At 38.9% G+C, this 24933-nt stretch overlaps 1 protein-coding gene across 4 annotated transcripts in view; it reads right to left on the bottom strand.

Annotated features, from left to right (window-relative positions):
* Nucleotides 1–24933, bottom strand: part of LOC114645956 (homeodomain-interacting protein kinase 3-like) — a 163360-nt gene that overhangs the window by 90712 nt on the left and 47715 nt on the right. For all 4 annotated transcript variants that reach the window (XM_028793889.2, XM_028793892.2, XM_028793891.2 and 1 more), the window contains exon 2: nucleotides 3516–4647. In XM_028793889.2, the coding sequence (XP_028649722.1) occupies nucleotides 3516–4647 (1132 nt within the window). The remainder of the gene's footprint in view (nucleotides 1–3515; nucleotides 4648–24933) is intronic.

The raw sequence follows: 24933 nt of genomic DNA, 5'->3' as shown, positions 1-24933 counted from the left end.
TGAGACTTTTTTTAAATAGATACAACATGGTTTGGTCAATTCCAAAGAAAATTTTTACTCACATAACCTCGTCATTTGGCAACACTTCAGTGCTGTTCAACATACTCTCCCCCGATTTCAATGCACTTTTTCATGCGATAAATCCAACGATCAAAACAGTGACGAAAATCAGGTTCAGTCAGTTGGTCAAGCTGCTCTTCAACCACAGAAATGAGGCTGTCCCTGTCCTCAAAATCCATTCCTTTCAGCTCCTTCTTCACCGTCGGGAACAGCCAGAAGTCACAGGGTGCCAAATCTGGTGAATAAGGGGGCAGATGAAGGACTTCAATCCCAGATTTGGCGAGGAACTCAACAGTTTTGTTTGACTTGTGAGGCGGCGCGTTGTCATGGTGAAGGATAAAGTTTTTCAAGGTGCGATTAGGGCGACCTCTAGTGAGATTTTTGAAAACTTCTGGAAGGCACAGGGTTGTGTAGACGTCAGAGTTCATCGTCGTGCGTTCAGGAAGTGGAACTGAAGCAATAATTTTTTTGTAGCCAAAAAAGACGGCAAACATGGTCCTCTTGGTTGACCTTTGGCGTCTGGCTTTCAGTGGAGGAAGGCAACCTTTTGGACCCCACTCCATGCTGTGGGACATGGTTTCAGGGTCGTTGTTGTAAACCCAAGTCTCGTCACCAGTGACAATGTTTTTGAAAGCTTCAGACTTGCCTACCTTGAATCTGGCGAGGAAATCTCGGCAAAACTGCACTCGGGTTGCTTTTTGTTCACTTGTCAAAATTTTCGGGATCCACCGAGCACATTTTCTCGTGTAGTCAAGATCTTGAGTGAGGATCCTCCAAACGGCTGTGGGATCCATCTCAAGGGTCGAAGCAATTCTTCTTAGCATTTGGCGAGGATCCACTTCAATTAGGGCCTTCACACGGGCCACATCTTGCTCGCCGGTCGAAATTCTGGGACATCCTTCACGTTTGGCATCGCTGACGTCGAATTCACCGTCGTTTAATTTTTTTTTCCACCAGAACACAGTCGCACGATCTGGAGCATCGTCACCGAGATGTTTTTTCATTCTTGACAAGCACTCTTTTGCACTCAGACCACCCGCGAATTTGTAGAGCATGCAAGTGCGCAGTTGCTCTCGGTTTAACTTAAATTCAGGACGCGGAGGGGATGCACTTCCGAGCTCTTTTTCTCATCTCCATCTGTAGCTGGGTGGGCCAAAAATTTATTAGAAGATGTGAAAGGATTGTAGAACAATAGAAAAAAATTTCATCCGCCTCCGATGACAGCAAGTGACCGAGTCTCAAAACTTATGAAACAACCCTCGTACATTTTAGTCATTAAATGCAATCTTCTGTAAAAATGAAAGAGTAAAGGTTAAATCAGATCAACATTTTTTTTCCACTGATGAAAATAAATACTGTTACTGAGGTAGTGCAATTAAATGTTACAAATGTCATTAAATGTTAATTGATTATGTATTGCAATCTTTCGTGAAGAGAATACATAAAAAATTTAAAATAAACATTAAAAAGAATAATGTGGTCTTTTTTAAAAACCTTTTCAGAAATGTAACTCGCAAAGAGACCACTAACACACGGTGCAAACAGTGCAAATTACATTTTTGAATAAGCAATCTATGATGTCTTTGTCACTTGCAAACTTTTTGCAAGAAAGACTAGCATGTCAATGTGCTCTTCCATAGAACATGCCCTTGTCAGGTACTAAATACACGCTCTGAAGTACGGTTGGAAGTAGATGAGCACACAGAGGAGAAGCATGACTGTTAATGTAATTGAGCACCGTAAAGTTATAGCACCTTACATTATATAGTAAATGTGATGACATACTTTTAAAATTTCTCATGATAAAATACATTAATAAGCTACAGCAGCACACTTTGTGTTGAAGAGTTAAAATTAAAGGAGCTCTAAAAAATAATCATCACACACCTACTTCAAATGCAACAGTTTACAGGTTTATACTTATTAATGTTTCTTTAACTCAGAAACGATACCCTTTGAAATTCTTTGTATTGACTCATGTGTCAGTCCTTCAGGTGTTTGACTAAATTGGTTAAGATAGCCCCTTTAGTTGGTATTATGAGGACGCAAATCTTGCATACAGGTTTGCATGCCAAAATTACTTCGACACACAACTTTGGCTGGCCTCTCTGTCAAGTAGGCATGTTAGTAAAAGCTTCGACTTTGCTGAAGATGCCATCTTATTAACACCTGCATGAGTGTGGAAACAAGGCTGCAACTCCAGCAATGCTGATTGATATCCTACAAGGAAAGTGATCAAAAGCAAGAACAAACTTGAAGTGCATTCGTAATATATGCTGTAGAATCAATAAATTATGAACATTCCAATAATTGTGACAACCCTAAACAGATAGCAAAATGTAAATAATTTAACAAATGGAACTATACTAGCCTAAAATATGCAGATGAATCTGATTTTAAGCTTACTTCACAAAAAAACAAAATTAGCCATGGTCCAGTAGTATACATTGTTAACTACAGTAGTAAACCTTTAGTTACATAACATTAAATTGTTTGTACAGAACCAATAATTGATTTTAGAACAAACACCATTTGTCCACTAGAAACAATAAGTGACATATATTTTGTCTGAATTAAACTCAAAAATGACTTAATAAAAACAGAGGCAGTCTGCAAAAAGGGAAAAAAGGGACAATAGCATCTATTGCCTCAGGAAGGCCAGACATTTTAGTATGAATTCAAAAATTGTCATTTTTTTAGGAATCTTGCATGGATTATTTTATTGTATACACCACCCTTAACAATAACTCTGAAATACACAAACTTGTGTTTTTGAAAACACCAAACACCAGCATATCACCTCTAACATGTAAATACTAATGAACAACCAGCAAAGTCTACCCCAAATGTCTTCTATAGCTCATGTACATGCCCTTTTTTAGAATGTGATAGACCTATGGAGGAAGGCACTTTAAGGGAGTTAACTTACTAGAAAACAGATGTATTATAAAAAAAAGGGAAAAAAGAAACTAATATATAGATCACCCAAAATTAATATTCCAGATCATCCCTAAACCAGAAAAATTAAAATACAAGAGTTTTCAAATACTTTTTTTATTTTTAAGTTTAATTATAGGCTTTTATTTACTTCATGTATTTTATTATTTTTTGCAACTAATCAGACAGAGGCCAGTGTTTATAAAGTAGAATTACTTCGCATCAGTGATTCAGCAGGTTTTAGTAAGAATCAAGAAAGCTACAGAATGTTTAAAAAAAATTAACATACATTGGAAAGATTAAGTTACAGGAGTAAACTTTAAATCAGTAGTCTTGTAGAATGCTGACTAAAAAGAATGGATGAAATACATACAGCAATTTAAAAAACAACTGACAATAATACACACAATAGTATAAACAAAGCTTCTGAACAAAAGACAGCTAAATTGCATTACGAAGAATTTTTAAGAAACTGATGTACAACAACTAAAATTGAAGAGATTTAATGAAAACCTTACCTGTAGTACCGAGACTGTAAATATGTCGAACAAACTGCTTTGGAAACGTGGCTGGCAGATCCAAAGTCTATTACTTTCACTCTGTACGGCTGCCGGATAGGGTCCACTAACATGATATTTTCTGGCTTGAGGTCTGCGTGGATGAGTCCAAGACTTTTCAGTTTTTTCAAAGCAGTGGCTACTTGCTGCAAAATGGGCCGAATTACCTTCAGGGGCAGAGGACTAAACTTGTTCTGCTTCAAAAAATCATAAAGGTTTTGCTCCAGCATTTCAAATACGAGGCAGGTGTGGTTTCTGTGCTGAAAGCATTCAAAGGCCCGCACCAAATTATTTTCTTCTGCATTCTCACTGCTAAGTCGTGCCAAGATACTCACCTCAATCTGCCCCTGCCGTGCATAGGAGGGGTGGTTTTTGAGGATTTTAATGGCCACTATATCATTTGTACCCCTTTTCCAACATTTGACCACCTGGCCAAAGGTTCCCCGGCCCAAGAAATCAAGAACCTCGTAAGTGTTTTTCACTGAACACAGCACTTCATGCTGCACTAGCTGGTAATCCCCATCACCACCAGCAGTATTTGGCTTTGAGGCACCTACTGCTGTAACAGGGTTACCAACATTTGTTTGCAACATTGCAGGCAACATGGACAGTTCCTCAACAATCTGCATGTCGCTGCTTCTATTCTCCAAGTCCTCACTTTTACGTTTCAGCCCGCATCTCTGCGTGCTATCCACCAAGTTCAAACCTCCACCTCCACCACTGTCTTCTCCTCCACCACCTCTGTCTGCTTGCACTGTGTTCTTTAGAACCTCTGCCCCTCGAGGGTCTAACTGTAGCTTCTGTGCTACACTTGAACTAGGATCCTTTCCTGCACTGATCAAGGATATCGACTGCAATAAAAAGTTTTGAACAGGTGGTCTGTTGCTCACGGAGTCTTTTGTCCAAAAAGAATTGATAATCTTCTTAGGATGAGTAATACCAAATGTTATACCGTTCAAATTTGTCTGTGAGAAGGCTCTCTCATGGTACACATAGCTGCTTGGCTCTACTTTGAGTTTCTTCACACTACAAAAGGCACTTGTCTGGGTTTGATATACATGTGGTGGGTAGACCAAGACTTGTGAGGCCATACCTAAAAGAAAGAAATGTATAGATATTAGTATTCAATTTTTAGAACCAATGTCAAATATAATTTTATCTCACTTACAATCTGGCATAACCAATAGCTTAAAAGGAAAAAAAACAAAAAAAAAAAAACAGGAACCTATAGTAAATATAAAAAAAAAATCTGCTACTGCTATTATCAGAGAGAGAGAGAGAGAGAGAGACACACACAGAGTGTTGGAAGCACACACTAATACAAATACAGCATGTTGCAGCATCCACTGCATGATGAACCACTTCAGGATTCCAAATTAAGATTTCAGCACCACACTAGTTCAAATGGAATGAAAAAGTTTATTTTTTTTAATTATTTTTTTTAAATGTGGCTGGAGTGCCAATCCTGACAGCAACCCCATGTTTCCCTGTACGTTGGATGCAGGTTAACATTATATACAGGACAGAGCAAATGCAGGTTATGGGCCTTGGCTCAAGGGCCCAACGGAGTGGAACCACTTCTGGCATTTAAATTATTTGGGACCTTCTGAATCCCAGCACATGATGTAAGATATGAAGTCCAAGCAAGACATGCAAATAAATGTATAGAAAGAGAGGGAGTCTCATTGCAACTCCAGAGAGGGCAAATGTTATACATACATACATACACACATACACACACACACACTAGAGACTGACTTATTTTTACACATTTATACATACATGAGATTAAAAAGGTTTACAGTATTAAATTGGCTTGAGATGCCAAGTTCCACTTTTGTCTAAGGCAATGTCATATTACACGACTTTTCCAGAGATTTTTCAGTCCACTTGGAGGCATAACAGGTTTGCACACTTGCAATGCATTGGAAATGTGAAACAGACCAACAAGTCATAATGCAGTTGTCCAAGTGATTACTAATTATATAATATGAAATGGTCTGGTGACAGCATTAACTCATGTAATGCGACATCAGCTTTAGGGTTAATATGTAAACTGTGCCCCTTGCACCAGTAAGAACATGTTCATGATAAAAGCAGATTTATCAAAGATACCTCAGTGTCCCTTATCCAGTAGTATCTACATTTCTGAGCTGCTGGGAATTAAATGAGAAAAAACCTGGTTACAGTTCAGTGTGCATTATATTTAGTACCATTCAAATTTGTTGTAATCTGTAGCCATATAAACAAAATATTGAGGAAGCTGCACAAAGCCTTTACCATTTACAAAATTATATGGACAAATGTCTTCTAACAAAAGTAAAACTGAATTAACTTTTTTTTTTCACTGCTTAAAATGCTAGCATGGAGCACATGAAACACCACTTGGTTCAGCCAGGAAGCATTAAACACAGCTGAGATAATTAAACTACTTTCAATCTTAATCTAAACCTAATACAAATGTCTGATTTGCACATCTTTTTCACTCTGCAATACTGGCCAGTTGTTCCAAGTCCTCTGCCTGCTTTATTCTATCATTATTATGGATGTTAACATCCCAGAAAATGGCTAAAAGCTTTGTTTAAAGAATCAGATACCAACAGGTGTCATATAAATTTGATTTTCAGCATATTTTTTCATATTCTGCAATGCAGAATGGTAGGTCTGCAATCATGACAGGAATGCTCAGCTAACTATTCCATGATGAATATTTATGTAGCCTATTGATACATAAACATTGTGAAGTGGGGTTTCAAATGCACACCATTAGTGTTGGGAGGTATACCGGTTCTTACTGAAAACTGTTTTTTATATTTCTTATGATATGGATTTTTCTTATACCGCAACACCGGTTTAAATAGACTAAACAACGTTCAGAAAATGGCGCATCAGGAAACTGTTTAAGGGGGGACCTTTTTCACTGCTACACGCTAAACACGCATGCAACGGAGTACATGCATTAGTGGAGGCATTGCGCGGTGAAAATGGACAGAGAAAATTCCAATACTGAAGCTGTAGCAGACAATACAGTTAAACATGATGACACAGAAGAACTTTTGCCGAAAAAAGGAGTCACATCTGTTGTCTAGAGATACTTTGGTTTTAAAAGGTTGGATGTGGACCATTATTATTTTCAACTGTATGAATGCTGTTTCTATAGTACTGGATAATACTGCAAGCCAAGTAGCACTTGTTTGATTTATTTCATTTTTTTTTCAATACTGTGTAATGTATCTGGGTATTCTGTAATAGTGTGACGATGCCGGTCTCCTACTGACTCCCTCTTCCCACATGGGAGTCTGTTGAACCAACACCGTCGATAGTTATGACCGAGATGATTTGACAAATCTCACTGAAGCCAGGGGATGGTGTAAAGTCCTCAAGTGCTTTTATTAAAAACAGTCAAAAGTAAAACCAAAAGTGTCCATTGTACAGTGTTCAAAAAAAAAAAAAAAAACCCAAATAGCAAATCCATAAAACTGCTGAAACGTGGGGATAAAATCCATAACAAATAACTCCATTAAAATGCAGTGTCTCTACTTAACCGATCGCAGCCCACCACCTTCTGTCTCCCCAGCTCACCCATCACTGGTGTTGCCGGCGGAGCCTCTGAAGCACAAACTCCTTTTTGCTGACCCCCATCTTGGCTGCCACCACATTGCGCAGCCAGACCGTCTGAGGTCGGCACACCTCCCGTCTTCCTTCGCGCTCACTCAAGACGATCCATTGGGAGGTCTTACATCTTGATCGCTCCACTCTACATGCTTACGTCAGTGGGGCGAACCAGCCCCTAGAGTACCTCAGTCTGCATTCCCTCACGGAGCCCCAGCTCATGCTGCCTTCTCCTTCCTGGTGTCTGGATCATCTCCCATGACTGCCTTTTCCTTTCTTTAACCTCCTTCTGTTCTAACTTTTTTTTTTCCTTCCCTCTATCCTGCCGGCCCATAAATATACATCTCCGTGTGTGCAGTGCCTTAATCATATGCCTCAAGAAGCCAATGAAGCAATTGAGAACAATCACACCCGCACGTGCAGGTGCGACTTGGCCCAATTACCTCATCAACTCCCCGCGGTCGTGCAATCACGCCCACAGAGACAGACACAGCTAACTGGATTTAAAAACTGGCCATATTTTTTTCTTTTTGAAGAAGCGGACCCGCTATACCACAAATAACATTATAAATGTAAGTTGCAGTTTTATTTATGTATATAGCTTGGCTTGAAGCAAGGTCCATATTAACTCTTTTAGGGCGGATGTCGACTTTTGTCGACAGGAGGGGTTGAAGGCGAATGTCGACAAAAGTCGACATCCAGGGATAGAGGGCGACAATCAGCTGTTAATGGCGTCAAATCTCACTGTCACGTCACAGGCATTCCCTCTGTGCTTGGAGGAATGCTAGACTCGTTGTCTCGGCAAATAAACATTGCGTGTGCGTGAGTTGCGAAATGTAAACAGGCAAGATGGCACCGACATGTGAAAAGGCAGCGAAGCAAGTGCAGAAAAGAAAACACTCGCATTATGCGCATTATCGCGGAGTCGGACTCTTGATTTTTCAGAATCAGATTTTATTGGCAGTGATCAGGAGATCGAGCAAGAGAGTTAGAAGCAGGCATCAGCTGATCAGACACCAGCCGATGCCGCGCCAGCGGATCTGCTGCCAGTTGCGTGCCTTCGCACAGCCGATGCATCTACGGCAAGGTTCGCATGGGATAAATACACAGACATTGATCCGTTCAGAGCCAATCTGGCTACCGGAGTTTACAAGACGGCATGGCTTGCTGTTGGACACGACAGATCACCAGCTGCTCTACTTCAGGCTGCTCTCTCCTGATGCTGCTTTTCAGCTACTGTCAGACGAGACAAACAGGTAGGCAGAGATTTTTTTTGAATCGCGGGCTGCGTTTGCATCGCATTCTCGTTTTTCAAAGTGGAAACCCACAACGAAAGACGAGATGAAGCGCGCTGTGGCATTACAAATAGAGATGAGACAGAATTGGTGATATAACTTCAGGGAGCATTGGTCCAAACGTGTTTTGTCCCCTGGTGGCTTAGGTACATGCTGCTGCAAAGTTTTATTCACTTCTGTAATAAACAGAAGCAAATCCCATGGGGTGAGCCAGGCTATAATGCCATACATAAAGTTCATAAAGTTTCAGAAGATGAAAAGAGGTGACAATACGGTTTTCATGCTGGCAGAAAACTTGGTGGCAGTGGCATGGCATGATGGCAAATGGGTGACTTGTCTCTCTACAGTACACACTAACAATATATGTTAGAAAGTGCAGCAACAGACAATTGAAAAATAGGCACCAAAGCAACACGTATTGTAAGGAATGCAATGTGGCAATGACTGAAATTGGCTGCTTTGAGCGAGATCAGACTTTGCTGTGTAAAATGTATGTGATATGTATGTGAAATCATAGAGTATGCAGGCTCATACAACATGCAAGACAGTAACATTTGTCAAAAGTAAATATTTTTTGTTGATTTGATATGTTAAACAATTGCTTTGTGTTCTTTTTTAAAAAATGTTAGTTTTTGGAAAAATATTCAGCCCTGGGAGAAAAGAAACAAAAAAAAAATTAGCCCTAAAAGAGTTAATGCATTTTGCAATATGATGGTTCAGTTGGTAAAGATGTCATCACCAAGTTGCACTTGTTTTATTTTATTTTGTTTTTATTTGGTGAATATTGGGTAATGTACCTGGGCTTGTAGCCTTGAAGTAACAGTATTATTACTGGAAGTTGCACTATTATTTATTTTATTGTTGTTATTTATTAATTTAAATATTATGCAGTTTAATGATGGTAAAGTTGTTTAAAAAGTCACTAATGCATCAGTGGACAGAGATTGTAAACATTAACAGAAAGTGTAGTTGGTTTACAAAAAATATTTACTATTTATTTGTTTTCTAAGATAGGTTCAATGCAATACAAATTTTGACAAGCACCTCTGGATATTTTACTAAGTCTAAATGCCTCTTTGGGTGGTTGAAAATATGTTGTCAAAATTTTTGTTTAAGTTGTTTGCAAAATTTGTTCAATAAAAAGGTTCTATATTTTGATTGCAAACTGTCATGCAATGTGATTCCTTCTCTTCATTAGTACCACCCCCTTGAAAACTCACTTTATGGGGCCAAGCAAGCCTGTATTAATACTTGTGTGCACATTAAAATGTTTTTTTTTTTTGTACAATGTACAATTCTCATGACAGTGGAACAGGTTATTCTTAGCCAGTCTACTGCAGTAATTGCAGTGGAAAATGTGGTTAACATCCGCTCATGCATGGGAAAAAATACTGCCGAATTCTGTGAAACTGGTACAATTTGAAACTGGTACAATGTGAAAAATACTGTGATATAGAATTTTGGTCGTACCGCCCAGCACTACACACCATACTATCTCTAGTTTGCAATAGGTTTACATTGTTATTATTCCCTCGCCAACAGTCAAATTCTTGGTTTGAATGTGGCAAATCAACATAGAACATGTCTGCATACTCAAGAACAGTTATTAGTAAGATGGTCTGTGGACAGCATCACAAATTAAAATTTGGATAGTCCTTCTTCTTTTACCTGTACTTGGCCTCTCTCTCTCCTTTCTTTAATGGTGGAAGCAGTTACGTGGAAGACACAAAGGAGACAAGGGGGGGGGGGGGGGGCGGCGCCATGCTGCTGCCTTTAACTCTCATTTCAACTTCAGAAGAAGGCAACAAAATAAAAAGCAATTTGAACTGTTGCATGAGGTGAATTTAATTAAACCAGATAACATTTATATACACAATACAGAGTATGCCAGCACTTAGAGCCCATCCTCACTACTACATTTTTGTTTAAAAATGCAGACATTTGTCTCAGTTTTCACCTTTTGTCCACAGTATCCAGTCTGTTTCAAACTCCAGAAATGAAGATTTCTGACAACACTCTTTAAAGTCAGACACTTTTGTAAAAGCAGCATCAGCTTTGTGGTGTGGAACAGCCTAAAACAATATTCTAATCGTACTCCAACTGGTTTGTGCTTATACCATGGCACTTCCGTGACTGGATTATGCTCATTACAATGTAAAATTTATTGACTGGCCAACCCTAAACAGAAGAAAAACGCATTCAACATAGCAGGCATAGAAGAGTAAGCATCTAAATCGTGCTTTTTTTGAATGCTGACTACATGTGCCAAAAAACCCAATTTACCAGTTGCTACAAGTTTTGTGATAAATTCCCGTAAAAATCAGATTGTAAACAACTCATCAGATTCCGATTTATTCAACTTTACTTTTATAATAATTCTTCAATATACTATTAATTTGATTTTGATGGTTCTTTAATGTACATAATATAAAAATACAATCATTGTCTTGCGGTAAACTCCTCAAATATCCATCCCCATATCTGAGTATACAAGGATGTCTAAGGGAGACCACTCCGATTTTTTTTCTTTGATTTTTGTCCCTCGTTATGGGTTTTATGCCTGGTACAGAATCTGCCTTTGCCCTTGCTTTAGATTATAATTTAATAATACGCATTCCTGTCCTTGCTGCCCCTCGCTCTTTTGACACAAGCTTGCATTGATTTGCACCGTGCTGGCTAGAATCTGTGTAAGTGGAAACTTTCTTGCCAATTCTCTGGTTTGGTTTATAGCAATGATGAATAGATGGTGGAAACTGCCTCTTGTCTATTCTGAATTTGTGTGGTAAATGGCAGTGTTAACTGTGACGATCTATTGGCTAACGTTATCTCAACAGGGCCGAATAGATAAGTGAGGAGTATAACGGCTTGCTGAAAATATTAAGTATGGAATGTTGGCTACAACTGCTAGATTAATATACCCTCTGGATGAACTCTATTGACTTTGGATGACGATCTATTGGCTAACGTTATCTCAACAGGGCCGAATAGATAAGTGAGGAGTATAACGGCTTGCTGAAAATATTAAGTATGGAATGTTGGCTACAACTGCTAGATTAATATACCCTCTGGATGAACTCTATTGACTTTGGATAAATTACGCTCTGATTTCTGATGTTTTGCTGTACCTTGGCATTCTCCGATGGCCAAAATATACTGAGACCACTGGTAAAGTCAAAGGATTATATGTCCATTGATACTTTAAAGTTTGGATTGTTTAATACTGTATTTCCAATAAAGCTTTACTGATCAGTGACTTTATTATGGACATAAGTTGGACTGCTTATGTCTTGTGGAAACTTGGTTTAAATGAAAATAATTGCCTAGTTGCTGCTAAGCACTCCCACCAGGGTTTATCTATATTTCTAAATCCTGTTCCTCAGGGAAAAGCGGCGAGCTTGCAATAATTTATCGGGAAAACCTAAAACTATCACTGGTGCATGTTCCTGATTTATCTTCTTTTGAACTGCTGGCTAGCAAAATCCATGGACTGTCACTTACTATATACTTGTGCTTGAAAGTTTGTGAACCCTTTAGAATCTATATACATAATTCACTAAGCCGGAAGACAAGTAGCCACCCATGGAAAGCACGCCGGAAGGGTCGTGGATTCACTACACCGCCGACAAGTAAGACACCAATGGCGCACGCAGGAAGGAGCCACGCCCACCAACTCTTAGACCATTGGATACGATGACAACTCGCAGAGCCACGCCCACCAACTCGGACGTGGATTCACTACACCGCCGACAAGTAAGACGCCAATGGCGCACGCAGGAAGGAGCCACGCCCACCAACTCTTAGACCATTGGATACGATGACAACTCGCAGAGCCACGGCCACCAACTCGGACGCGACGCCTCGAAAAACATGCCGTCGTTTCTGTTTGTCTGTGCCACAGTCCACATGCAGCTCTGAGCCACGTTGACTTTTCATTAGTCAATCTCAGTGGAACCTTGGTACATACAGAGGCAGCGCCAGAGAGAGACAGAGGCACACACACAGGCAGCGCGAGAGAGAGAGAGAGAGAGCCGTGTGCACACACAGGCAGCGCGAGAGAGAGAGAGAGAGACAGAGAGAGACAGAGGCACACACACAGTCAGCGCGAGAGCCGCACACACACAGGCAGCGCTAGAGAGAGACAGAGGCATACACACAGGCAGCCCGAGAGAGACAGCCGCGCGCACACACAGGCAGTGCCACAGAGAGACAGAGGCACACACAGGCAGCCCGAGAGAGAGCCGCGCTCACACACAGGCAGCGCCACAGAGAGACAGAGGGACACACACAGGCAGCGCGAGACAGAGAGCCACGCAATCCTTTAAAACTAAGGTTAAAACACAATGAAGGAAGCAGTCTTTAAAAACCAATAAGCCCTGTGCCTCTTTTTCATTAGTGTCTCACCTATTCCCCGACCGGCGTCCACCGTATCCGCGACAAACATGCGTCTTCTTAGATGGTCCTGTAGGAACACGAAAAACGTTTCCCCTCCCACCAACACTTCGTTTTCCCCGGCCCGCGTCTACCCTCGCTCTCTAGGCATTCACACTGCCTGCTCATGTGCCCGGACACAAAAACTCACCAACCACCCAGTTAGTCCCTTTCGTCTGTGCTAGGAGTCCAGATGGACCTCTGAGCCACGTTGACTTTTCATTATTCGTTTCAGTTACGACACCCGACCACGTCCACCATCGGAAACCATGGGAGACGAACAACGAAGCCCCGCCCAGAAACTCTACCCCTCCGCCAACTTGAACAGCTCATCAAACACATACTCGCTTTGGTCTGTGCTGCTGTCCAAATCCAGCTGTGAGCCACGTTGACTGTTCTTTTGCCCTCCATGACTACGGCTTCAAATGTATTTCATGGAAACAACACTTCTCTCAATGTTATAGAGAAAAGCCAAGCAAAATGACACCTTTTATTGGCTAACTAAAAAGATTACAATATGCAAGCTTTCGAGGCAACTCAGGCCCCTTCTTCAGGCAATATGTAATCAATGTTATAGAAATTCCTGCATCAGGTAACTGTTTCTATCAGTCGGGTTTTTTTGGAAAAATGTCATTGACGAAACTGTTGCTCTCAAATTTCGCAACATAGCTGTTGGCTTTGTTTGCCAACATCAGGATAACGTCGGCGAGGTGGTCACAAACTGCAACAACTAACCACACAAGGATGCCCTGTCTCTCGAGGCATTCACACTGCCGGAAGACAACCATGGGATACGCAGAAAATAGCCATGTCAGTCAACGCAGATCAGACACCCAGGCAAACAACACTGAATAATCAATAGCTGCAACTACTTTGCCCGCCCCCACTCCTCACCTGAGTAGGTTTCGTCTGTGTTCAGCACTGTTTGCCAAACTCGGTCCTTGTAAACCCCTGTGGATGCAGGGTTTTGTTCCAACCAGATTGCTAATCATTAATGCCGGTGAAACTCATCCGGGATAAGTCGGTTTTTCAAACCCAGCCGTGTAGCAGATTAGTCTAGCAGACTAGCTGTATGTAATAAACCGAGATGAATGCGCACCCTCGCGCTGTGTGAAAAGCCAATTGACTCTAGAAAACATGCTCAGCAAGTCTTTGATAGGCTGCAACAAAATGATGAAAGAACAAGCGCATTTTTTTCACACAAGCTTTGTTAGTTAATTAGTTACTCGAAGGATTTCAAGATTTAATATATGCACAAGCGGTAGCACTGTAAAAGTAGCCCAAACCAGAAAAGACGGCTGGCAAAAAGTGGCCAACAAATTAAACGCGTGTGCATTGTACTTACTGAAAGCAGCGTTACGGATTTTGCAAATGTTCATTTTTTTCCCTCTGCTTAAAAAACATCAAAAAACCAGCGTGATTATGCGGCGTATACTACGCCGCATGTTGGTATGCAGCGTGTAAACAGTTTGTCTGTCGCAGATAATTTGCCTTTTATTTTAACACGAAGACAATTTCCTGTTAGATTTGCCTTTGCTATGACAATTAATAAGGCAAAGGCCCAAACTTTCAAAAACATGGCTAGCGGGTCATACGCTCGCACTGATTACGTCCCTGCCCTTTATTCACACCCCCTCCCCTCCCCCCTCGGTACTACCATGGTCAGGTGACTTGGTGGATTATATATAGAAAAGCAGCGAAAACCGCAAACAACAATGAAAAGTCTACGTGACTCACAAGTGCATGTGGACTGTGCAAAGAGGAAAACGACTCAGGTGACAAGTTGGGGGTGGGCACATGAAATGTTACTATTCTTGGTGATTTATTACATTTCCGACTTTTCAAATGTTAATTTTCTCCCTGTGCTTAAAAATCACTTAAAAAGCGGCCTGATTATGCGGCGTATGATACGCCGCGGGTTGGCTAGTTTTCTATATTTCTGCATTAATATGACCTAAAACATCAGATTTTCACTCAAGTCCTAAAAGTAGATAAAGAGAAACCAGTTAAACTAATGAGACAAAAATATTATACTTGGTCATTTATTTATTAAGGAAAATGATCGAATATTACATATGTGAGTGGCAAAAGTATGTGAACCGCTAGGATTAGCAGTTAGTTTGATTGAAAACACCTGACTCTAATTTCACCTTCAATGGGATGACAATCAGGTGTGAGTGGGCACCCTGTGTTATTTAAAGAACAGAGATCTATCAAAGTCTGCTCTTCACAACACATGTTTGTGGAAGTGTATCATGGCACGGACAAAGGAGATTTCTGAGGACCTCAGAAAAAGAGTTGTTGATGCTCATCAGGCTGGAAAAGGTTACGAAATCCACCAATCCACAGTCGGACAGATTGTGTACAAATGGAGGAAATTCAAGACCATTGTTACCCTTCCCAGGAGTGGTTAACCAATAAAGATCACTCCAAGAGCAAGGCGTGTAGTAGTCGGCGAGGTCACAAAGCACCCCAGGGTAACTTCTAAGCAACTGAAGGCCTCTCTCACATTGTATAATGTTCATGTTCATGAGTCCACCATCAGGAAAACACTGAACAACAATGGTGTGCATGGCAGAGTTGCAAGGAGAAAACCACTGCTCTCCAAAAAAAACATTGCTGCTCGTCTGCAGTTTGCTAAAGACCACGTGGACAAACCAAAAGGCTATTGGAAGAATGTTTTATGGACGGATGAGACCAAAATAGAACTTTTGGTTTAAATGAAAAGCGTTATGTTTGGAGAAAGGAAAACGCTGCATTCCAGCATAAGAACCTTATCCCATCTGTGAAACATGGTGGTGGTGTATTCATGGTTTGGGCCTGTTTTGCTGCATCTGGGCCAAGACGGCTTGCCTTCGTTGATGGAACAATGAATTCTGAATTATATCAGAGAATTCTAAAGGAAAATGTCAGGACATCTGTCCATGAACTGAATCTCAAGAGAAGGTGGGTCATGCAGCAAAACAACGACCCTAAGCACACAAGTCGTTCTACCAAAGAATGGTTTAAGAGGAATAAAGTTAATGTTTTGGAATGGCCAAGTCAAAGTCCTGATCTTAATCCAATCGAAATGTTGTGGAAGGACCTAAAGCAAGCAGTTCATGTGAGGAAACCCACCAACATCCCAGAGATGAAGCTGTTCTGTACGGAGGAATGGGCTAAAATTCCTCCAAGCCAGTGTGCAGGACTGATCAACAGTTACCGGAAACGTTTAGTTGCAGTTATTGCTGCAAAGGGGGGTCACAACAGATACTGAAAGCAAAGGTTCACATACTTTTGCCACTCACAAATATGTAATATTCAATCATTTTCCTTAATAAATAAATGACCAAGTATAATATTTTTGTCTCATTAGTTTAACTGGTTTCTCTTTATCTACGTTAAGGACTTGAGTGAAAATCTGATGATGTTTTGGTTCATATTTATGCAGAAATATAGAAAATTCTAAAGGGTTCACAAACTTTCAAGCACAACTGTAACTGCTGTTTCATATAACCCTACATTGTCAAATACTTTTCTTGCAGAATTTTAACCTGTTTAAATTACTCTGTGTGTCATGCCATGCCATTATGAGTGATTTTAATATATACTTTAATAATTCAACTGATATACTTACAATGGATTTTAATAAAATACTTCACTGTTTTAACATAACTCAGTATGTACATTTTTCAACTCGTAAAGGTCACATTTTAGATTTAGTCTGCATTAGATTGGGACTGTTTCATTTACGCCAACTGCTCTCTGGTTTACATCTTTGTCAGCTCAAAACTATGAGCTGGCGTCTGGAGCATCTATTTAAGAAAACTGGTCTTGCTGTACTTAGATCATATGTTACACTTCAAAAATGCTCTTTCTGCTGCAAAAACTGTATATTATTCTAATATTATTAGTACAGGAGAGAATAACGTTAGAACTTTTTTTTCTGCAGTGAATTGGCTAACTGCACCACCAAAAAATGTAGTCCATTAGAACTTCATTGCTAAACATTGTTATGACTTGTTGGTCGCCTTCAATTCTAAGATTAGCAAGAATAACCAGCAACTTGCATCTCTTATTCTTGCAGAAAATGACATGCTTTCCACTTTTACTCATAATATATTATTTCTGATGTTATAACAAAAAATCCTCTACTCGTCAGCTGGATCCAATACATACTAGTCTTGTTAAGTACCATTTGCCATATATTAAAAATTTCTTCAATTACACCAATTTAGAAGAAAAATGTTTTAGACCCTGGAAATGTATTTAATTACCAACCTATTTCTACTCTTCCATTTATTACAAAAATTCCTGAAAAGATGATTCTTTCTCAACTTCAATCCCACCTTTCAAAAAAATAATATGTTTGAACAGTTTCAATCTGGCTTTCTTCCGAAACACAGTACTGAAACTGCATTGGTCAAAATTACAAATCTTCTCCAAGCAGGAGACGATTCTTGTACTTCCGGATCTCAGTTCTGCATTTGATACTACAATCCCATTAGATACTTTTGGAACATTTAGCTAGTTTAGGAGTTTGTGACCTTGTATATCTATGGTTTTTCTCATATTTTACAGATTGAAGGTAGTTTGTTCAAGTGAAGGGCTTTAGGTCAGAGAGTATAGTGGTTACACACCGAGTTCCAATGGGCTTGGTGTTGGGACCACTTTTCCTTACTTATATTTTTCCTATAGGCAATATACTTTAGCATCATGGTATTCAATTTCACTTTTATACTGACGATACACAGCTTTATTTGTTCACTAAATCTACCTCTGCTCTTCCTCCTAGTATTCCTCCTGCTTGACTACAGGACAAAGTTATGGATGTGTATATATACAGTGGTGTGAAAAACTATTTGCCCCCTTCCTGATTTCTTATTCTTTTGCATGTTTGTCACACAAAATGTTTCTGATCATCAAACACATTTAACCATTAGTCAAATATAACACAAGTAAACACAAAATGCAGATTTTAAATGATGGTTTTTATTATTTAGGGAGAAAAAAAATCCAAACCTACATGTGTGAAAAAGTAATTGCCCCCTTGTTAAAAAATAACCTAACTGTGGTGTATCACACCTGAGTTCAATTTCCGTAGCCACCCCCAGGCCTGATTACTGCCACACCTGTTTCAATCAAGAAATCACTTAAATAGGAGCTGCCTGACACAGAGAAGTAGACCAAAAGCACCTCAAAAGCTAGACATCATGCCAAGATCCAAAGAAATTCAGGAACAAATGAGAACAGAAGTAATTGAGATCTATCAGTCTGGTAAAGGTTATAAAGCCATTTCTAAAGCTTTGGGACTCCAGCGAACCACAGTGAGAGCCATTATCCACAAATGGCAAAAACATGGAACAGTGGTGAACCTTCCCAGGAGTGGCCGGCCGACCAAAATTACCCCAAGAGCGCAGAGACGACTCATCCGAGAGGTCACAAAAGACCCCAGGACAATGTCTAAAGAACTGCAGGCCTCACTTGCCTCAATTAAGGTCAGTGTTCACGACTCCACCATAAGAAAGAGACTGGGCAAAAACGGCCTGCATGGCAGATTTCCAAGATGCAAACCACTGTTAAGCAAAAAGAACATTAGGGCTCGTCTCAATTTTGCTAAGAAACATCTCAATGATTGCCAAGACTTTTGGGAAAATACCTTGTGGACTGATGAGTCAAAAGTTGAACTTTTTGGAAGGCAAATGTCCCGTTACATCTGGCGTAAAAGGAACACAGCATTTCAGAAAAAGAACATCATACCAACAGTAAAATATGGTGGTGGTAGTGTGATGGTCTGGGGTTGTTTTGCTGCTTCAGGACCTGGAAGGCTTGCTGTGATAGATGGAACCATGAATTCTACTGTCTACCAAAAAATCCTGAAGGAGAATGTCCGGCCATCTGTTCGTCAACTCAAGCTGAAACGATCTTGGGTGCTGCAACAGGACAATGACCCAAAACACACCAGCAAATCCACCTCTGAATGGCTGAAGAAAAACAAAATGAAGACTTTGGAGTGGCCTAGTCAAAGTCCTGACCTGAATCCAATTGAGATGCTATGGCATGACCTTAAAAAGGCGGTTCATGCTAGAAAACCCTCAAATAAAGCTGAATTACAACAATTTTGCAAAGATGAGTGGGCCAAAATTCCTCCAGAGCGCTGTAAAAGACTCATTGCAAGTTATCGCAAACGCTTGATTGCAGTTATTGCTGCTAAGGGTGGCCCAACCAGTTATTAGGTTCAGGGGGCAATTACTTTTTCACACAGGGCCATGTAGGTTTGGATTTTATTTTCTCCCTAAATAATAAAAACCACCATTTACAAACTGCATTTTGTGTTTACTTGTGTTATATTTGACTAATGGTTAAATGTGTTTGATGATCAGAAACATTTTGTGTGACAAACATGCAAAAGAATAAGAAATCAGGAAGGGGGCAAATAGTTTTTCACACCACTGTATGTATATTATATATATATATATATATATATACACACACACATAATTAAATGGTGTTTGTGCTGTTTACTATAAGTATATAAACTTTTCCCTTTGCAATATTTCCAAATATTTATTTTTACCTACTTCAAAATAATTAAATGTCAGCATCAACTAGAATATATTACTTCCCAAATTTTAGAAATACATACAAACACAAGGCTGTGAACTGTTATTTATTCATTCTTATTGTGCTTTCATTTTTATTGTACCCCTCTTGATTATCTGTGTGGCCGTCTGAGACCATGGCAAAGGTGCTATATAAGTAAGTGAAATGCGTTATTATTTGTTATAATTATGATTCAACAGAATTTGCAGGAAGTTTAATTGTGATTTTAACTATGCTTGTTGTCCATGTGTTCCTTAACAAATCAATAATTCATTAAAAAAAAAAACAATTAAATCTGCAAAGTAGAATTCAAAGCACCGTACGTTGAAGAGAAAGTTTAAAAAAAATTTTAAAAAATGATTTGAGAGATATATTCTTCCATTCAGCAATGTGCCATTAGCGGGATTCGAACCGGGATCCCTGCAATAATTTCTGGTAGATCGTCTCTCAAGAATCGCAACTATACCTCGACTAATACGCGATATCCTTGGTGCCAAGTGTCTCTCGGCAACAGTATAGATGTGCCTCATGTATTACGCAAGGATTACTTGGGTTATAAAAGTGCCAACAGTATAAGTGACGACCTTTACTCGGGCAATAGTATAAGCGTGTCTACTCCTAGCTTCATAATGGCATCTAAGAAACGTCTCTCACCAGTTATGACAAGATGAATGTGTCTTCAGGCAGTGAAATGGAAATGGTCAGTGAAACCAAAAGTGATTTTGGGAATCCGAAAGAGACACTCGCACATGTGCAGTTCATTATTATCATTCAATCGTTCCTCCCCCACACTATGCGACTCTTCAATACCACCCGGGGGGGGTTTAAATGTTAACATTATTCAAAGTTATTGTCTGTTTGTATACCTGCATTGTTATCACTCTTTAATATTTTCTTTATTAGTATGATGCTGCTGGAGTATGTGAATTTCCCCTTGGGATTAATAAAGTATCTATCTATGTCAACATACTCTATCAGAGAGTGTGCTTTTGTTAAACTGCAAATAAGCCCAGGCAAGCTAAATACATGCACTAAAGAAAAGCTGTTAAGTATCACACTGTTTATGCAACTGCAAATTGAAAATTTATAGCTACTAACATCATATAGTAAATGTGGTTTAAAAAAAGCACACGCAATAAAAGAAAGTAACACGCTAGGGCAGCACACTTCATACAAAGAAAGGACAAGTCTTGTGGTGAACTTGAACAAAACTTAAGACTTTTCCTAAATTAAGTCTCGCTCAGATAAGTCTTTCATTTTAGTTTTAGCTTTTACTAAATTTCAATTCTCTCACTCTCTAGCTTATGCATAGTGACACATTGTCAATCAATAGGTTATTTTTTAATTTAAATTTATTCAATATGAGTGAATGTAGATGTGCATCTCTAAGTGCTCCGCAATGAACCGGTGGTGAAGACTATGGCTCTTTACCACTTGGCACTCACTGTTGCCAAAATCAAAGCTCTATGAGAAGCAGAGTCCCTCACACTTTGTCTGCATTGCTTAGTTCTGTAAACTATTCCTTAAACCTGGAACTGGCTCCAACTGAGTCAAAAAATGCATTAAAATTTAATGACATAAAAATATCCTTTCTGTCAGTAACACTATCTCTATTAAATAGTCATTGTGAAGGGAAGGAAAGTCAAGTCACTCAATCTCAAATGCTAGATCAGCCTGCTCCATCTGGGACAGTATACCAAGTCAGACCACTGGACAAGGAGTTTCAGAAAAGGCTTCCATATTTGAATAGACACAGGATAGTAAGGACCAACATGTTTATTGAAGTGCTCATGCAGCATTCCAACAGCTAATACTATAGACCCTGAGCTTGGCATCTGACTGACTTATCCATTTAATTACTACAGATAGAAAATTTACACTGGTTTATTTGCATCAGCTATAAAAACTTAAGAACTGTATGCAAACATTAAGTATATGCAGCATGTCACGCTGCCAGCTTCACTGCAATCTTCATTACTCTCACACCATGACAGACCTCATTCGAAGGTCAGTAACACTTACTGACTAGCTCTGCCTTTCTAACACCTCAGATCATCTTTAAGCAATGGGCAAGAAGATCAGTCATGTTGGAGGTTTGTCAAATAAAATGCATATTAAGAACAGAGAAATCTTGTATATAAAAAAAGATATTCAAGTGACAGGATTTTATTAAAAAAAAAAAGCACTAAAAACTTTTTTCTTTTTTTTGGTACTAAGATTTCGTTGGTCATATGCGACTAAAAATAAATTCATGGGGCACCCAAAATGCAAAGATTTGTTAAAGTGTATGTTCTAACCAGCTTAACTATGGAAAGAAAATGATGCATCATAAAAGTTGTTTAAAGTATGTAGGATAATGGTTATAACTGGAGAAACCTTTTAATTGGAAGCGTTATTTTATTTGGAATTATTTCAGGAATTTTTGTCACATATGACCAACAAAATCTTAAAATTAGAAATCTTTTTTTTTTTTTTTTTACTTTTTAGTGCATTTTTGAATAAAATTGTGTCACTTAAGAATATTTTTATATATTTTTTACCCACCATAATGCCACATAGTCCCCGGCACAATACAAAAACTCTGACCTGGGTGGAAAGGTGATTAGACAGAAATGACATTAGCAACAGAGTGAAAATGAACCTACAATTTAAAAGTGAAACATTCATTCATGTTCATTTCTCATTTCAGAAAATCCTAACCACGCTGAAACCTTACACGTGTGAAGTACTGCAAATGTGCTTTTTTGTATTCGAGAATCGAACCTTCAATCTTTCTTAGAAAAGCCCAACACTTTATCCACTGAGCCAGTATCGCCAAATCTGTGCATATTTGATGAAAAATTGTGAAAATTTAAAAAAAACAATTTGTGTACATTGGTCTCAAAATTTCAACCATTTGATTTAACGACCAGCAAGTTCACCACTTGACCAATGCTGCTTAACTATCATATCGAAGTAATTTGACAAAACTTCATTATTAATCAAAATTATTTTTATTAATTCGTCTACATTGTTTGATCGAAAGTCCAACATGTTAACCGCTTGACCAACACAGCTAATTTTTCATATACATGTGCATTGGCACAATGCACAATATACGCGTAATCACTAAAAGTATAATACAAGGAAATGAGAAATTTAAATATGACATAATGTACAGATCCCGGGTCAAAACTGATGAAATACTGCATTGTCACCAGAGATCAGCACACATGCAGGTTTGAAGGAAATTGGTTTAGTAAAAAAGTTTTAAAAAATTGATTGCAAAATTTGAACCAGACAATAAATCAGAGAGGTTAAGCTGAATAAAACCATGTAATAATAAAAATAAAAATGTATCCCTGTGGTAATGATACAACACTGCATCAACACAGCACGAAAAGAAAAACAGCAGGGGTCCTGTCTGAAAATGCCTTTGTGTTCAACTAATGAAAATTTCAGAATGCGAGTGCAAGAATAGTACATTGTAAAGAGAAAAAAAACAAAACAAAACTTTCCACTCTCTGTGTTTTATTACCACTTTTATCCCATTATGGAATTAATTCAGAAACAGATGGGTGCTCCGAGAGCAAAATAATGCCACTGATCAAATGAGATATAATCATATTGTCACACATTTGTAAGAGGAGATGAAATAAGATTAATCACTTTTAAATCGTGTCCTACACCAGGGGTAGTCAACGTCGGTCCTGGAGTGCCACAGTATGTGCAGGTTTTTGTTCCAACCCAGTTCCTTAACGAGAACTCAATTATTGCTGATGAAGCACATATTGCTTAAGTGACATTTTAATGCTTCATTTTAGTGGTCTCGCTTGTTAAGGTTCTCCAACCTTAATTGCTTACTTCAATCTTAAACTGCTGCATTCAGTGTTTTAATTGCTCCTTATTAGCAATAAGATGTAAAACAGGGGTAGGCAATGTCGGTCCTGGTGAGCCGCAGTGGCTACAGGTTTTCATTCAACCCAATTGCTTAATTAGAAACCAATCATTGCCAATCTCAGACCTTATTTAATTTTATGGCTTGTTAGTCTGTGCAATGTAAGGCTTTTATATCGTAGATTTTTTTCCTTTCCAAGGATATCATCCAAATGATTTGAAGCCTAAAACAGATCATTTTCAGTCTGTCACATTTTTCTATTAAGTGTTTTATTAAATCAAACCGTGCATGATGAACACACACAGATGTAATTGGAAAAAAGCTAGCTGGAGAACTGCTGGCTGCTTTGTCTTTTACATCTTATTGCTAATAAGGAGCAATTAAAACACTGAATGCAGCAGTTTAAGATTGAAATAAGCAATTAAGGTTGGAGAACCTTAACAAGTGAGACCACTAAAATGAAGCATTAAAATGTCACTTAAGCAATATGTGCTTCATCAGCAATAATTGAGTTCTCGTTAAGGAGCTGGGTTGGAACAAAAACCTGCACATACTGCGGCACTCCAGGACCGACGTTGCCTACCCCTGTCCTACACAACCCCAAACTAACCTCTTTATACAGTTCAGACCCGTGCTGGAGTGGAACATAAATACATCAGCAGTTACACATACAGCACCGTGGGAAGTAGGAAGACGGGCAGCACTTTTTTTTTTTTTTTTTTGCACTGGTGATGACATCAGCTGTTCCATTTAGTTAATATCAAAATAAAATTTATTTAGTGTTTCAAAAAAGAAGACACACCTCCCTATTAATGACATATGCTGTGTTAATAGAAATGCATCATCTCTAAAACACACAGCAGGATGAGCAAAATAGAATACTGCATTGATAAATTCAAACATCCAATTTGTGCCATTCTATTCTTAAAAGCATAAGCTAAACCATAAGTGAAAGCACATCATATCTGAATGGTATGCTGAATAATGCAATGCTGTCTCACAGTTATATATTTATTGAGTACAGGAAATGGCAGCCTAAGTAATTTCCTGAAATTCATACTTGCAGGTACCTGAAAAATCTAAAAACACATGTATTAATCCTGTTTGGAGATTAGGCTAGTATAGACAAATTTTATATGCTTCAAGTAACTTCTGTTAGGATCTCGGACTTCAATCACATTTATCTTATTTGAAACTGTCCAAAATGTATCCAGAGAAGATCCCACCTGAATGCTGCAATCTAGCTTCAGACGTAATGGGCCATATGTTATGGAGTTCACCAAATGAACACTATTTTGGACAAAAATCTTTGAATGCTTATCAGATGGCCTTGGTATAACAATCACACATAACCAATTAACAGTTGTGTTTGGTGTACTCCAAGATGGGAATAAGTGGAAAAGGATAATTTGATTTTAAACTACCTATACCACACTACAAGCACACAGACTTATCTTGTTTAACTGGAAGCATCCCAATCCACCTTTTAGAAGTCAGTTGGTAACTGATGTTCTATACTATTTGAATATGGAAAAAAAACATCAACTTAGAGAATCTGTTCAAAACTTTAAAATAAAGCACAATT

The sequence above is a fragment of the Erpetoichthys calabaricus genome, chromosome 2 (genome assembly GCF_900747795.2).
Source record: "Erpetoichthys calabaricus chromosome 2, fErpCal1.3, whole genome shotgun sequence".
NCBI lineage: Eukaryota > Metazoa > Chordata > Cladistia > Polypteriformes > Polypteridae > Erpetoichthys > Erpetoichthys calabaricus.
Note: the sequence above shows the minus strand (reverse complement) of the source record. Positions and strands in the feature narration are given on the sequence as shown.